This window comes from Phyllobates terribilis, unplaced genomic scaffold (assembly GCF_046119375.1).
Source record: "Phyllobates terribilis strain yellow unplaced genomic scaffold, ASM4611937v1 Scaffold_11__3_contigs__length_659146591, whole genome shotgun sequence".
NCBI lineage: Eukaryota > Metazoa > Chordata > Amphibia > Anura > Dendrobatidae > Phyllobates > Phyllobates terribilis.
The window spans coordinates 599,366,130-599,383,230 of NW_027362771.1; the positions used below are offsets into that span (position 1 = coordinate 599,366,130).

The following is a 17,101-nucleotide window of genomic DNA, read 5'->3' on the forward strand; positions in this document are numbered from 1 at the left end:
ATGCTCCTGATGAGGCTGAGTATTGTGTGTGGCCTCCACGTGCCTGTATGACCTCCCTACAACGCCTGGGCATGCTCCTGATGAGGCTGAGTATTGTGTGTGGCCTCCACGTGCCTGTAGGACCTCCCTACAACGCCTGGGCATGCTCCTGATGAGGCTGAGTATTGTGTGTGGCCTCCACGTGCCTGTATGACCTCCCTACAACGCCTGGGCATGCTCCTGATGAGGCTGAGTATTGTGTGTGGCCTCCACGTGCCTGTATGACCTCCCTACAATGCCTGGGCATGCTCCTGATGAGGCTGAGTATTGTGTGTGGCCTCCACGTGCCTGTATGACCTCCCTACAATGCCTGGGCATGCTCCTGATGAGGCTGAGTGTTGTGTGTGGCCTCCACGTGCCTGTAGGACCTCCCTACAACGCCTGGGCATGCTCCTGATGAGGCTGAGTATTGTTTGTGGCCTCCACAAGCCTGTATGACCTCCCTACAATGCCTGGGCATGCTTCTGATGAGGTTGCGGATGGTCTCCTGTGGGATCTCCTCCCAAACCTGGACTAAAGCATCCACCAACTCCTGGACAGTCTGTGGTGCAACATGACATTGGAGGATGGAGCGAGACATGATGTCCCAGATTTGCTCAATCGGATTCAGGTCTGGGGAACGGGCGGACCAGTCCATAGCTTCAATGCCTTCAACTTGCAGTAACTGCTTACACACTCCAGCCACATGAGGTCTGGCATTGTCCTGCATTAGGAGGAACCCAGGGCCAACCGCACCAGCATATGGTCTCACAAGGGGTCTGAGGATCTCATCTCAGTACCTAATGGCAGTTGCTACCTCTGGAGAGCACATGGAGGGCTGTGCGGCCCTCCAAAGAAATGCCACCCCACATCATTACTGACCCACTGCCAAACCGGTCATGCTAAAAGATGTTGCAAGCAGCAGATCGCTCTCCACGGCATCTCCATACTCTGTCACGTCTGTCACATGTGCTCAGTGTGAACCTGCTTTCATCTGTGAAGAGCACAGGGCACCAGTGGCGACTTTGCCAATCCTGATGTTCTGTGGCAAATGCCAAGCGTCCTGCACGGTATTGGGCTGTGACCACAACCCCCATCTGTGGACGTCGAGCCCTCATACCACCCTCATGGAGTCGGTTTCTAACCGTTTGTGCAGACACATGCACATTTGTGGCCTGCTGGAGGTCATTTTTCAGGGCTCTGGCAGTGCTCCTCCTGTTCCTCCTTGCACAAAAGCTGAGGTAGCGGTCCTGCTGCTGGGTTGTTGCCCTCCTACGGCCCCCTCCACCTCTCCTGGTGTACTGGCCTGTCTCCTGGTAGCGCCTCCAGCCTCTGGACTCTACGCTGACAGACACAGAAAACCTTCTTGCAACAGCTCGCATTGATGTGCCATCCTGGATGAGCTGCACTACCTGAGCAACTTCTGTGGGTTGTAGAGTCCGTCTCATGCTACCACGAGTGTGAAAGCACAACCAACATTCAAAAGTGACCAAACCATCAGCCAGAAAGCATTGGTACTGAGATGTGGTCTGTGGTCCCCACCTGCAGAACCACTCCTTTATTGAGTGTGTCTTGATAATTGTCGATAATTTCCATCTATTGTCTATTCCATTTGCACAACAGCATGTGAAATTGATTGTCAATCAGTGTTGCTTCTTAAGTGGACAGTTTGATTTCACAGAAGTTTGACCTACTTGGAGTTATATTCTGTTGTTTAAGTGTTCCCTTTATTTTTTTGAGCAGGGTATATATATATATCTATAGATGGGGACCCATGAGCTTCAAGTTACACCATTGCCTATACGTGAAATTATCTGGGTTTGCTGAAAAAAAGAAGCTCTTGGGGTATACATCTGAATTCTGTTCCCATATCTTATACCCTAAATCTGAAATGTGGACCCCTAGATCAGAAACTAAGTTCCACCTGAGGAAGACAGAAAGTGATCTTACTTGGAATAAATCTTTCAAGATATTCGAACCACTGCCGTAGAGTTGAGTCTCCCACCATGTTGATGTCTTTTCCTTTCAAGCAGGTGAGAGCATCTGCGGGTTGAGGAAAATGACGGCCCAAGCAAGATAGTGATGTCCACTCATCAGCGTAATAGAACCCGGAGGGTTGCAGAGAGTCTTGACCACGTCGGCATACAGAGAGGTTGGAGGTGAGTCCTACAAGATAATAAGATGGTATGATGGATGGACTCTTGTATCGTCTACACAGAGTACTCCAAACCAATGTCTATCTATATCAGGATGTGTGCAAGTTTTGTAAATGCCATAAAATACTCCAAATTTATATAATGGTTTACAATAGTGTAGGGACAAATGTCTGCTTCCTTAGTGATCTACAGTATTAAAGAGATATGCATATGCTTCCATAGTGGTCTATTATAGTGGAGGGATACATATTTGCATCCTCGGTTGCCTCTAATAGTGGAGGGATACATGTCTACTTCTATATTGGTCTGTGGTAGAGTTTTTAGGAGTGGAGGAGTTCATGTTTGCTTCCATAGTGGTCTACAGTAGTGGAGGGCTTTATGTCTGCTTCTTCGGCAGTCTATGGTAGTGGAGGGATTCATGTCTGCTTTCTCAGTGGTCTATGGTAGTGGAGAGCTGCATGCCTACCTCCTCTGTGGTTTACGGTAGTGAAAGGATTCATGTTTGCTTCTTTGGTGGTCTATGGTAGTGGATGGTTTCATTCATGCTTCCTCAGTGGTCTACGATAGTGGAGAGGCTTCATGCAAGCTTCCTCTGTGATTGATGGTAGTGGAGGGCTTTATTCATGTTTCCTTGGTGGCCTATGTTAGTGGAGGCTTTCATAGAAGTCTACTTGGTAGTCTATGGTAGTGGAGGGCTCCATGCATGTTACCATCGTGGTCTAGGGTAGTAGAGAGTTAACACCTGCATAACTGGTGTTCTAGATTTGTGGAGAGGATAGTGACTGCTTCTCTATGGTCTATTGTGGGCTTCATGCATGTTTCCTTGGTAGTCTATGGTAGTGGAGGGCTTTATGCAAGCTTCCTTGGTGGATTGTGGTAGTGGAGGGCTTCATGCATGATTCCATGGTGGTCTTTATTAGTGGAGGGCTTCATGTATGCTACCATGGTGGTCTAGGATAGTGGAGAGGTTAACACCTACATAGCTGGTGATCTAGGGTTGTGGAGAGGATAGTGCCGACTTCTTTATTGTCTAAAGTGGTAAAGAGGTTAATGCCTACTTTCCCGAGAGTCTAGGCTAGTGAATGGGTAAATGCTCCACTAATGGTCTTATTACTGACCAACACCTTCTTCCACATTTTAATGGGACTGTGCCATAAGCAATGGTATCCTGCACCCCTAGACATTGGCTCTTATTTTTGAGGATGAAAAAAATCCATTAAGGAAAGAGAGAAAAGCACCAAAGCAGGAAATATTATACAGCTTTATTTGATAGATTGGAAGCATTTCTTAGCAAATGTAGACTGACCATGTGGGGAAAACCAGAACATAGAGGGAGGAGGGGGATGCAGCTGCAACATTTTCCTTAGTTTTAATACAATATCTTCATAAAACTGCGTAGATCTTACCCACTGAGCTGTTTCCAGTTGTGACATTGATCAGAGACACTGAGCCAGGAATAATTTTGTTAGTGACTGAGCTGGGAGGAGGCAACAGGGACAATAAGGTGAATGGACTTAATTAGAATCTAAACCTCTAATGGCATATTCATATATCATGGAAATCAATTATGGATTTAATAAAAACTGGTAAACCCCTTTATCCCCCCAATTAGTGAAATATTGGTCAATAAAGTCATTTTTTTAGTTTGATTACATCACGGTTGCAAAAGCAATCTATGACATCATAGGTGAGTGATGTTTTGTTTTACATTGGTGATAAATGTTAGATCTCTAAAGCAGGAAAATCTGAGTTCAAGTTTAATGATCTCGAGTGTGCATCTCCTTTTAGGCCAATAATTTGCCACATCACCGATTTGATGGCATGACATCATACAGTAGTGTGAAAAAGTGTTTGCCCCCTTCCTGATTTCTTATTCTTTTGCATGTTTGTCACACCTAAATGTTTCAGATCACAAAACAAATTAAAATATTAGCCAAAGGTATTCTTTATGGTGGCACAACCCCTTTAATGGAAAAAGAGTTCCAAACTACAGGGTCCTATGTGAAAAAGTGATTGCCCCCCCGCTCTTGAAACATAAATTAACTGTGGTTTCTCACATCTTTGGGAAGCTGAGTTCAATTTCCTTAGCCACACACAGGCCTGATCACTGCCACATCTGTTCTCAATCAAGAAATCACTTAACTAGGACCTGCCTGACAAAGTGAAGTAGACCAAAAGATCCTCAAAAGCTAGACATCATGCTGCGATCCAAAGAAATTCAGGAACAATTGAGAAACAAAGTAATTGAGATCTATCAGTCCGAAAAAAGGTTTTAAAGCTATTTCTAAATCTTCGGGACTCCAACAAACCACAGTGAGAGCCATTATCCACAACTGGTGAAAACATGGAACAGTGGTGAACCTTCCTAGGAATGGCCGGCCAACCAAAATTACCCCAAGAGCGCAGCGACGACTCATCCAAGAGGTCACAAAAGACCCCACAACAACATCCAAAGAACTGCAGCCCTCACTTGCCTAAGTTGAAGTCAGTGTTCATGATTCCACCATAAGAAAAAGACTGGGCAAAAATGGCATGCATGGCAGAGTTCCAAGACGCAAAAAGAACATAAAGGCTTGTCTCAGTTTTGCCAGAAAACATCTTGATGATCGCCAAGACTTTTGAGAGAATACTCTGTGGACTGACGAGACAAAAGTTGAACTTTTTTGGAAGGTGTATGTCCAATTACATTTGGCATAGAAGTAACACAGCATTTCAGAAAAGGAACATCATACCAACAGTAAAATATGGTGGTGGTAGTGTGATGGTCTGGGGCGGTTTTGCTGCTTCAGGACCTGGGAGACTTGCTGTGGTAAATGGAACCATGAATTCTGCTGTCTATCAAAAAATCCTGAAGGAGAATGTCTGGTCATCTGTTCGAGACCTCAAGCTGAAGCGCATTTGGGTTATGCAGCAGGACAATGATCCAAAACACACCACCAAGTCCACCTCTGAATGGCTTAAGGAAAACAAAATGAAGACATTGGAGTGGGCAAGTCAAAGTCCTGACCTTAATCCGATTAAGATGCTGTGGCATGACCTTAAAAAGGCGGTTCATGCTCGGAAACCTTCCAATGTGGCACAATTTTGCAAAGATAAGTGGCCAAAATTCCTCCAGAGTGTTGTAAAAGACTCAATGCCAGTTATCGCAAATGACTGATTGCAGTTGTTGCTGCTAAGGGCGGTCCAACCCTTTAATAGGTTTAGGGGACAATCACTTTTTCACACAGGACCCTGGAGGTTTGGATTTCTTTTTCTCTTAGCAATAAAGACCTTCATTTAAAAACTGCATTTTGTGTTTCCTTTTGTTTTCTTTGTCTAATATTTACATTTGTTTTTTGATCTGAAACATTTAAGTGTGACAAACATGCAATGGAATAAGAAATCAGGAAGGGGGCATACACTTTTTCACATCAGTGTAGATGTGCTGATGTCACTTCCTCTGTGAATTCAAAGCTGCTCTGATGACATCACAGACGTGATGAAGCTGATAAGGTTTTGTAGATGACCTCACTCACCCACTCAGTAGAGAATCCTCCAGCTCATTTGTTACTTTGTGGTATCCACCCATGGAGTGATAGACCCAGGAGTCACACGGCAGCTTTTGTGGTCGCACACACTGCCAAATGTTGCCTGTGGCGGGGTCCTTATACGTGCACACGTCCTTCCCTGAAACCTCCAGGTTGCACTCCGTTATCTCTCTGGTGCCATTTAGTTCGAAATATCCATTAAAATAGACCTGAGAAGCAGAAGTGTGGTCACACGATGACGTCACCTCCTATCCAAGACGTGACGACTCCTGCGCCACCATGCAGTGCGCTGAGCCGTGTTGTTTGGGGGTCCATTACATATGGTAATAGCAGGAGCTGTGAACAACTGATTGGTGGGGGTGCTGGATATCAGACCACCACCTATCCTGGGGAGAGGTTATCAATATCTAAGTCCAGGGAATCCCTTTAAGAAATATATTCTGGCTAAAGAAATCTCTGAAGTGAATAAGGGTCATGGTCTCCCGACTTGGCCGATCATAGAAGAGGCCAAACTCTCCAGAAGCCTCATGTAATGTTTCGGGTTCTACTAGAACCAGAAGGTTTGAAACCCAGCGGGCCTCATTTATTAAAACTGTCCAAAAGAAAAAAAACTGTAATTAATTCTCCTAGCACCTAAATAAAGCTCAGCTTTTCAGTCTAACCCTTTAATTACTTGTTTTTTTTTTACTTTTTTGTCCATTTTTTAGCAGCCATAATTTTTTTTTTTTAATGACGTGGCTGTGTGAGGCTTTGTTGCAAGACAAGTTCCGCCTATTTTTTCTCCCAGCTTTCAGTCCGAAACCATGTGGATGTTATTGTTCTAGATCCATTCACTTGACCTTGGTGCTGAGCTGCAGCCATTGTTGTTGTGGTGCTGTGCCTTTGGGGTGGTGTGACCTGGAGCGCCCCCTGCTGGTGCGCAATTACTCCAACTTTGATTGGCACATGGCGCAGCACCTTTAAAGTCAGGGACTCACTAAGAGGTTTGCATTGACATGGCTGTGGGTGTCATACAGTCTGATCAGAATGTTAAACTTAGAACCTTGTGTTCAGTTTTGTTAATTTTGTAAATGTTTTAATTAATTTTGGTCCATATCTTTTTCTCTACAGCTGTAACATATTTTTTACAGTTCACATTTCATTCCAAATAACCTGTTGAATGAATTCTCCATGTTATTGCGATTTTTTGGATACCTAATATGTGCAGGTTTTGTTGTTGTGTTATTACATTTGTGTAATAAAATTTATTTTATATGAAAAAAAATTATTTTTCTCATATTTTTTTTGTCATGGAGACTTTTTACTATTACTTTTTTAAATTATTTTTTGCATCCTTCAGCTCTGGCTGGGAATAGCACGCGTGCAATAGATTTTAAGTGCAATAATTACAAGTGCAGTTAGACCATGGCAGTTGGACAGGGCAGGAGACAGGTAAGGTGCATAAAATTTTCATACAAACATGCTTCTTGGTCAGTCATAGTGCATTATGCATTAGTCTTATCAATCTGCTTTTTATTTGTTTTCACTTCTGCTTTCTCACAACTCACCCGCCCTTCAAAACATTCTGTGCACTCTCTCTATATCAGCCCCTCCCTTCTCCCCTCTCCAATGTATAACTCTGAGGCTCTACTGACATTCCTCACCCACTGCAAACCATCCTCTACCTCCATACAGCATTCAAAACGTTCATACAAATCATTAGACCACCTGATCTTCCTCTTCTTTCTCCTTTTACTAGTCGCAGGCGACATCTCCCCCAACCCTGGGCCCCCCTCCACTAGCGTACACCACTCTCCTCCAGCTGCATATAGAAACCCTGCTAATCTTATTAACGTTCAGTGCATGCCCTCTCCTATTGATTTCCATTGCGCTCTCTGGAACGCACGGTCTGTGTGTAACAAACTAACTTACATCCATGATTTTTTCCTCTCTAATTCTCTTAACCTTCTGGCTATCACAGAAACCTGGCTTCAGCAGCTAGACACCACCGCTGCTGCTGCTCTCTCGTTTGGTGGGCTGAAATTTTCACATACCGCCAGACATGGCAACAGACAGGGTGGAGGTGTTGGTCTGCTCCTTTCCTCACAATGTGCTTTCCAGGTCATCCCCCCGGTTCCCTCACTTATGTTTCCTTCCTTTGAAGTCCACACCATCAGACTCTTTAAACCCTTCTCCCTGCGAGTGGCAGTCGTGTATCGCCCTCCAGGCTCCGCCCGCCAGTTCTTGGATCACTTTGCCACCTGGCTTCCTCACTTTCTATCCTGTGACATCCCCACCCTCATCATGGGCGACTTTAACATCCCCATCGATGACCCCCTCTCCCAATCTGCCTCTCATCTACTTTCTCTAACTTCTTCATTCCGTCTCTCACAGTTTACGAATTCTCCTACCCATGAAGACGGGAACACTCTGAACCTGTTTTTTTCCAGTCTCTGCTTGCTGGATGACTTTACCAACTTCCCTCTCCCACTCTCGGACCACAACCTTCTCTCCTTCTCTGTTAAGAATTGTCTCCTCACCCGGGACACCCCCACTTACCACACTTATAGGAATACACATACCATTAATACCCAGCAGCTTATGGACAATCTCCACACATCTTTAGCCCCCATCTCCTCCTTCTCCTGTCCAGACTTGGCATTGTCACACTACAACAATACACTGAAGAGCGCCCTAGATGAAGCAGCTCCTTCTACTCGCAGAAAGATCCGACACAGACAACGGCAGCCCTGGCACACGATGCAAACACGCTTTCTTCAACGTTGCTCGAGGTGTGCTGAGCGTCAGTGGAGAAAATCTCTTTTAGCAGAGGACTTCATCCACTATAAATTCATGCTCAAAACCTATAACTCTGCCCTTCATCTGGCCAAACAATCCTACTTCACCACCCTCATCACTTCAATGTCCAACAACCCAAAACGACTTTTCGAAACCTTAAACTCCCTCCTGAAACCTAAAGCACAGACCACCAACCTCAGCAGTGAGGATCTGGCCACTTATTTCTTGGAAAAAATCAACCACATCCATCAGGACATCTCAGCCCAATCTCCTCAGTGCCTGGATCCCCTTCCCTACTGCACTTCAAGCTCACTAGCCATCTTTGAGCCTGTCACAGAAGAAGAGGTTACCCAGCTCCTTGCTTCTTCTCGGCCTACAACCTGCAACAGTGACCCCATTCCTTCACATCTCCTGCAGTCCCTCTCACCGGTGGTCACCACTCACCTGACTAAAATATTTAACCTCTCTCTTTCGTCAGGTATCTTTCCCTCATCATTTAAACATGCCATCATAACCCCTTTACTTAAAAAGCCATCCCTGGACCAGAACTGCACTGCTAACTATAGACCTGTCTCTAATCTTCCCTTCATCTCTAAACTCCTGGAACGCTTGGTCCACTCCCGTCTAATCCGCTATCTCTCAGATAACTCTCTCCTCGACCCTCTACAATCTGGTTTCCGCTCCTTACACTCCACTGAAACTGCCCTCACTAAAGTCTCTAACGATCTACTAACAGCCAAATCCAAAGGTCACTGCTCCCTGCTGATTCTCCTGGATCTCTCTGCAGCATTTGACACTGTGGATCACCAGCTCCTCCTCACTATGCTCCGCTCTATAGGCCTCAAGGAAACCGTTCTCTCCTGGTTCTCCTCCTACCTCTCTGACCGCTCCTTCACTGTATCTTTTGCCGGCTCCTCTTCCCCTCCTCATCCCCTTACTATCGGGGTTCCTCAGGGCTCAGTCCTAGGCCCCCTCCTCTTCTCTCTATACACTGCCCCTATTGGACAAACAATCAGCAGATTTGGGTTCCAGTATCATCTCTATGCTGACGACACCCAACTATACACTTCTTCCCCTGACATCACCCCTACCCTAATACAATAATCTAATACAAAACACCAAGGATTGTTTATCTGCTGTGTCTAGCATCATGTCCTCCCTCTATCTCAAATTGAATCTCTCCAAAACTGAACTTCTTGTGTTTCCCCCCTCTAGTAACCTAACTCTACCTAATATCGAAATTACCTTGGAGGGGTCAACCATAACTCCCAAGCAGCACGCCCGCTGCCTTGGGGTCATATTCGACACTAACCTTTCCTTTACTCCCTATATCCGATCACTCACTCGCTCTTGTCACCTGCATCTTAAAAACATCTCCAGAATCCGACCTTTTCTCACTTTGGAAACTGCTAAAACTCTTACTGTCGCTCTTATTCACTCTCGTCTGGACTACTGCAACTCTCTTCTGATCGGTCTCCCTCTTACCAAAATTTCCCCTCTCCAATCTGTCCTGAATGCGGCAGCCAGGGTCGTATTTATGTCCAGCCGCTTCACCGATGCCTCCACCTTGTGCCAGTCATTACACTGGTTACCCATTCACTACAGGGTCCAATATAAACTCATTGCTCTCACCCACAAAGCTCTCTACAGTTCAGCACCACCTTATATCTCCTCTCTCATCTCAGTCTATCGTCCTACACGTGCCCTCCGTTCCACAAATGACCTAAGGCTAACATCCCCCATAATCCGAACCTCACACCTCCGTCTCCAAGACTTCTCTCGTGCTGCACCAGTTCTCTGGAATGCTCTACCCCAGACGATCCGATTGATGCCTAGCCCCGATGACTTCAAGCGCGCTTTAAAAACCCATCTCTTTAAACAAGCCTACCACCTCAAATACTCAGTAAACTAACTTTCCCCTGTTCCCTCCTAAATACTATTCAGAATCTGCACCCTACTGTTCATCTGTTTCTACACCCTCCATGCACTCGATAACTGCACTCGGTAATTGAGTATTGCACTTTAACATACAGGCTGATGACCGGATCATACAGCTTTATATGATAATCCCGACTTATTATAATTGCCAGACCTGAAATAACAAGCACTTTCCACCTATTGTGTCCCCCCATTTCCATGTAGATTGTAAGCTTGCAAGCAGGGACCTCACTCCTGATGTAACTGTTTAAACTGTCTCACCTTGTATTGAATTTATTGTTTGTACATGTCTCTGCTTTATTGTAAAGTGCTGCGGAATATGTTGGCGCTATATAAATAAAAATTATTATTATTATTATTATCCTTTTTTTTATTATTAATATACATTTTTTGTTACAGAAAATTAAGTATTTCTCCCAGAAAATTATTGCAATTACACATGTTTTGTTATACACATGTTTATTTCCCTTGTGTGCATTGGAACAACACAAAAAAAAATAGAGAAAAAAAGGCAGGAAAAAAAGGCAAATTGGACATAAGTTCACACAAAACCCCAAAAATGGTCTGGACCTTGTTGGCACTTTTGAAAAATTGTGGGTAAAGAACTTTGTTTCAAGTATGTGATGCTCATTCAAACTCACCCGTGGCAAATAACAGTTGTGAGCAATATGAAAATCACACCTGAAACCAGATAAAAAGGAGAGATGTTGACGCAATCTTTGCATTGTGTGTCTGTGTGTGCCACACTAAGCATGGAGAACAGAAAGAGGAGAAGGGAACTGTCTGAGGACTTGAGAACCCAATGGGTTGTCATCTTTCCCACAGGTACATGATACAATTTCAGCCCTGATTCCGTCTTTAAGTGAAGCATCTCTGTTGCCTTGTTCTCTAGCCCTAGAGAATCTTCCTCACCAGTGACAGTATATCTGGATCCTAGTTCTCCCCACATGCTAGACTTGAGTCCCAACTTCTTATGCAGCCTGCAGACAGAATGTGCCCCCGGGTCTTCAATAGCTCTCTTGAGTTTTTAAGGCCAGCTAAGGGGACTCTTGTGGAGGGAATCTTCACTCTGGTAATCCTACTGTCTCGGGTACGGGGTAAACGTCTGCCATAGCAGCCACTATACCGAGGCTGCCCGTACTATTCCAAGTACTATCTCTCACTCACTCATCACTTCCTGCTCCTGGAAACTAACCAAAGGTTTCCTACAGTGCCCAGCGTCTATGGGCTGTCCTAACACACTATTAACCCCCTCACTGTCCTAACTATCTGCAATACTACTGGCAGAGTTAACCTGTCATCTGCATCCGGGACAGTGGCAGCCCACAAGGAAATATATTAGAAACAAAGCCATATTCACATTCTATTCTCAACCAAAGCACTGGGTTCCCCTTTCCTCTACTGGACTGGATTATCACAGCTAACCCCTTAACTGGACCTAACTGCAGCCCAGAGAGATCTAACTGTCAGGAACAAGCTCTTTAACCCTTTTAGTGCCAGAGGGAAGCTACGTCCTTCCCCACTATTACACCTCTGAAGAAAGGGAAGCGGAGGCGATGTCTCCATGCAGTCCCGATGATTGTTCCAATGCTCTGCCCCCAGGAACGTCCCCCCCTCGTGCACATGTCAACTTGGAGACCAGGCTGGAGACAGACCCTGACCAGGTATCTTCTGCTTTCAGTAGGTCTGGTGAAGAGAACATCAAGGCGGGGAAAGCATGCACACATAGAAAAATGCCCCCAGCAAATAGCTGGGAAGCATTTAGTATAATGAGTTTACCTGCTGGATGGTTCTCAGCGTATGACTGAGAGTCATTATATATAAAAGACTCCCTCTCCCTTAGGGAGTCACTGAAGCAACAGCTTTCTTTAGTATGTAGTCTCCCCTACTAGTGAGTTGTTAGGTCCTCTGGTCTTGGTGTGGCCAGTGTCCTGTACCTGAATCCTTGGTCCCGGTGTGGCTAGGTTCTGAATCCTGAAACCCTGGTCCAGGTTTGGCCAGTGCCTCCCCTGGTCTTGGTGCTGCCAGTCCTGTTCCCGAAGTCCCCTAGTCCTGGTGTGGCCAGTTCCCTACACATTGTCCCCTGGTCTTGGCACGGCTAGTACTGTTCCTGAAGTCCCTTGATCCCTGTACCACCAGTGCCTGAACCCTCATCCCCTGGTCCCAAAGCATTCAGTGCTTGAATCCCCATCCTGGAGAGACCAGTGCCTGAACCCTTGTCCCCTGGAGCGCCCAGTGCCTGAACCCTCATCCCCTGGTCCTGGAGCGGCCAGTGTCTGAACATTGTCCCTTGGTCCTGGAGTGGCCAGTGAGTGTCTGAACATTTTCCCTTGGTCCTAGTGCGACGAACCCTTTCCCTGAAGTTTCTGCCCCCTGGTCCCGGTGCGGCCAGTATCTGAATGTTCTCTGAGTCTCCATATCTGTGATCCTGGACTGTACTTGCTGAGTCTGAATGGAGCCCTAATCAGTGTCAGCTCACCTGACCCCTGGGGTCAGAAGCTACTGCCGGACACCACCCTGGAGTGGTACTTGGCAAATACCTGCCGCACAAGCCTGACTTCATCACTAGAGTCTCCAGTGAACACCAAGGTAGCTGCTTTAGGGTAGGCCCGGTCCATGGCACAGTGGGTCCACAAATCCACGTGTGCCACTGGTGGGCATAACAAATATCAACAATCTTAAGGTTACAAGTCCATCTCCAGATATCTTGATGTTCTTTTGTCCACGGTGCGCAAAATGATCATAATCTATTCATATCCAGCTTTCAAATTGGACTGTCCACCTGGCAAGGGGCCCCAAGCTTGTCCTGTAAAAGTGAATGGCCTGCAAATGACTGGATTACTAGATTCAGGGAGTTTGGTGACTCTCGTGAGGGCCACGCTCTCTCTCCATTTGATCCCTGGGAAGAAGGCTGGTGTCCACTGCATTCATGGGGATAATAAAGACTATCTGTGGTCATTCAGACAGCCCAAGGTACTGAGTCCCATGAGGACGGTGTGGTCCCAGATTTGTTGCACCCAGTGATCATAGGCTGGGACTTTGTGTTGTTTTGGGACTTGTAGGGGAGGGGTGGGGACCTCGACTGCTCAGATAAGAAACGGGTTGACCCTAAAAAGTCTCATCAACCCCAGAGTCTGACGGGTTTCCCTTCTGTGTATTGGGGGAAGAGAAGAAGGTAGTATCCCGAAGGCACACATTCCTAAGACAGGGGTGACCAGAGAAAATTTTGGGTTCACCCAACACAGGGATCTATCGCTAAAAGAAGCATGCAATAAGGTTACCGTCATAAACGGCATAGCACAGGAGTCGGGGCATAACACCAGGTTTCCCTATTTTATGTTGAGTGGAGACTTATTCTATTAAATTAATAAGGTGAGGGAGGAGATAGTGCAGCAGTTATTGGTACCAGGACCCTATAGACAAAGGGTGTTGGACAGAGCCCATTCACATGTCTTAGGTGGCCATCTGGAGGTGGACAAAACTTAAGAACGAGTCATGCAAAGGTTCTATTGGCCCGGATGTCACCGAAAAATCCTAAGATATTGCAAGTCCTGTACCAACTGCCAGTTAACCGCTGCCACCTCTCACTTCCAAAATCCTCTCATGCCAATATCCACCAAGGCAGGGCAACAGAGGGATCCCGTAGAACCTCGATGTAGGCTGGACAAGCCAGAAGGGGACCTTTTCTCAGAGTTGCCAGGTGGTTGAACATGAAATCCTGACTGAACTAAATGTGTGGATACCTGGGGGAGAGTCGCATTTTTGCAACAACCACAGGAAACTATATGTGATGTCCAAATGTGATGCATATCCAATGCCTCAAATTTATGATCTCACAAAAGATCAGCCAGATACATCACCACCCTGGACCTAATGAAAGGTTACTACCAACTGACGGTTGCTTCCAGTATATCAGAATTCCATTCGGGCTGCAAGGAGCTCCAGCTACATTCTGGAGGGCCATGGACCGGATCTTAGCCCCTCACAAGAAGTACACCGCAGCTTACCTCGATGATATTGTGATATTCAGCACAGATTGGGGAAGTCATCTGCAGTAGATCCAGGCCGTGCTGGATACTCTGAGGAAAGTGGGGTTTACAATAAACCCAAAGAAGTGTGCCATCAGAAAAAAGAAGTGAAAATACCTTGGCTTCATCATCGTAAGAAACAAAGTAAAACTACAAGTGAATAAGGTAGAGGCAGTCAAAAATTGGCCAAAACCGATTTCAAGGAGTAGGTGATGTCATTTCTGGGGATGGTGGGATACTATGAGCGGTGTATCCCAAATTTCGCCATGATAGCCTGACCCACCTTCTTAAGTCGGTGATGGCTAAATGATCTCTTGAAGCAGAGATGGCCTTCCAAGAGTTGAAACTCTACACGACTTCAACTTTCATGCGGAACACAGGCCTGGGAAGCTGCACGGAAACACAGATGCCCTGTTTAGACTTCCCTATTTGGTGACTGAAAGTGCCAAAACTTACGGCTTTGGGCAGAGGAGGGGTATATAACGAGGTCACTGGCAAAGTACTGGAGGAAAGATGTGTAGCATTGAGATGCTCCAGTAATATAAAGATAGAAAAAATGTTCCAGCACACGAAGTGTAGAGAGGGGCTAATCAGCCATGTTTTGTGTTAGGGTGATTAAACACCAGTAGAGAGGAAGGAGGTTAGAGGATAAATTCACAGCCTTTTAGAGCATTTGGGGTGGGGTGGCCTGGACGCACAAGCTCTGGAGATGTGGTGTTCATGTTAAGGAAAGCTAAACCTTGGGTTGTTTCGCTCCTGGATCGGGCGGTTACCTGTAGCAACAAGGACTGTGCAATACGTTATGTTTTACTTTTCCTGTTATATATATAATTTTGTTTTTGCTTTCATTAATTTACTTCAATTCATTGTTAATTTTTTCAAATGTAAAGGGTATATCCATAGGAGTCCAAGTTACAAGGGAAAACAGCACCCTGCTTTGCCCAGACATCACTAACAGACCGGCTCTGGACATGCTGTTCTGGACAGAGAGCCACCAATCATGTGATCACCAGGTCTTAAATTAGGGTGGTCATGTAGGACTCCAACAGAAGCAGCAGCTCTTTTTAGCTGGTTAAATAAAAGGCAGACGTGGTAATGAACCATTTCTGTCTTCTCCCCAGGGTCCCTGGTTGTATCTGACACCCGGGAACTAGACCTGTTCCTGCTAGCTTGTGCAGAAGCTTCAACTCTATGTCTTAAATTTACAATGGTACGGGTTTTAGGCCCAGGACCGAGACCTGTAAATTTATGACACTTGGTCCTTTTGCATTGAAGCAACTCTGGAAAAATAAAACCTGCTCTGTGATTGGTTGCCATGGGTAACATAGACAGTTTTGAAAAATGAGGCCTAGTGGGTCAATAAGATGTTTGACACAAGACCAACGGAGATGAAACAGACAGAACACCACTTATCTACTCCACATGATCCATTTAGCCAACATATTGGGTTTGGACCTTTTGGATCCAGCAATTCTTGATCCATTTCTTCTTCGATCCATTGTCTCATCTTGCTCAGACGCCTAATATCTCTATGAATGCCAAGTAGGGGAGGAGATCTTATATAGGGTGTCAACAACACCATACAGGTTGTTTCATGGGCGTAATGGTATCGACTGATTGTTTTCATATCTAAAGGGACCAGTAGGAAAAAATACACTCTTAAAGGGGCTGTCTCATGAAGAAAATCTCCCTAAATTTACCCTATTAAGTTCTACAAGCATTTTATAGGGCAGAAGCAGACATAGAAGAGCACCCTTGTGTAAGAGCACTATGAGGGTTCATATACTTTTGACTGTCCTTTTAAAGGAGCTCAATACGAGGGCCGATCAGCAATATAGAAAATTGGCGCCCCTTCAATTTGTTTTGGTAATTGTGAGGGTTTTCTTGTGAATGATCGTTTGTGCGATCTTTTTAACATGTGATCAGCAAACTAACACTTATGACTTCATTATCACACCACAAAATGAATAGAGACCCAAATATCAATACAATCCATCCCAGACCCCAAAACAAGTACAGACCTTGAAAAAATGTCAAGTCTCCTCAGCCCAAAAATCAAGACTTTAAAATGTCAAACTCCAGACTAGATCTAAGAATAAATCAATCCTCAGACCCCTGACCCCCAAAAGAACCACATACCTTGAACAACTCTAGACTGGATGCCAGAATAAATATGGACTCCAGACTCTCTGATAAAACACAGATTCCAGACCCTCAAAATATCCACAGACCCCAAAACTGACTTCTAGATACAAACTTCAGACCAGATCCCAGACTAACTACAGATGTAAGACCACAATTGAAAACAAAACCTTAAAATAACCAAAGATCCAAGACTAGACCCTCTGAATAACTAATAACCCCAGATCATAACCACTTAATAAATATGGACTCCACAGCAGATCCTAGAATAAATATAGACACCAAACCCCCTGATAAAGACTTCAGACCCTCAAAATTTCCCCAGACCTCAGGTTATTCTCTAAATAATTACAGACCCCAGACCAGACCCCTGAGTATAGACTTATGAACAGAATAACTACAGACTCAGACCCTAAAAATATCCACAGACACAAGACTAGGCCCTGCATCAGATGTAGACTTCAGACCAAATCTAAGAATAAATATAAACATCAAACCTCCTAAAGACCTAAGA

General features: G+C 45.2%; 1 protein-coding gene and 1 long non-coding RNA gene across 2 annotated transcripts in view; one reads left to right on the forward strand and one right to left on the reverse strand.

Annotated features, from left to right (window-relative positions):
• Positions 1-17,101, forward strand: part of LOC141167103 (uncharacterized) — a 62,758-nt gene that overhangs the window by 12,126 nt on the left and 33,531 nt on the right. The window contains exon 2 of the long non-coding RNA XR_012251390.1: positions 2,052-2,177. This is a non-coding gene — a long non-coding RNA (uncharacterized lncRNA). The remainder of the gene's footprint in view (positions 1-2,051; positions 2,178-17,101) is intronic.
• Positions 1-17,101, reverse strand: part of LOC141167102 (NXPE family member 3-like) — a 29,266-nt gene that overhangs the window by 11,284 nt on the left and 881 nt on the right. Inside the window, exons 2-4 of the mRNA XM_073654453.1 lie at positions 5,690-5,910; positions 3,581-3,651; positions 1,969-2,184 (exon numbers count right to left, since the gene is read on the reverse strand). Coding sequence (XP_073510554.1) covers positions 1,969-2,184; positions 3,581-3,651; positions 5,690-5,910 — 508 coding nt within the window. The remainder of the gene's footprint in view (positions 1-1,968; positions 2,185-3,580; positions 3,652-5,689; positions 5,911-17,101) is intronic.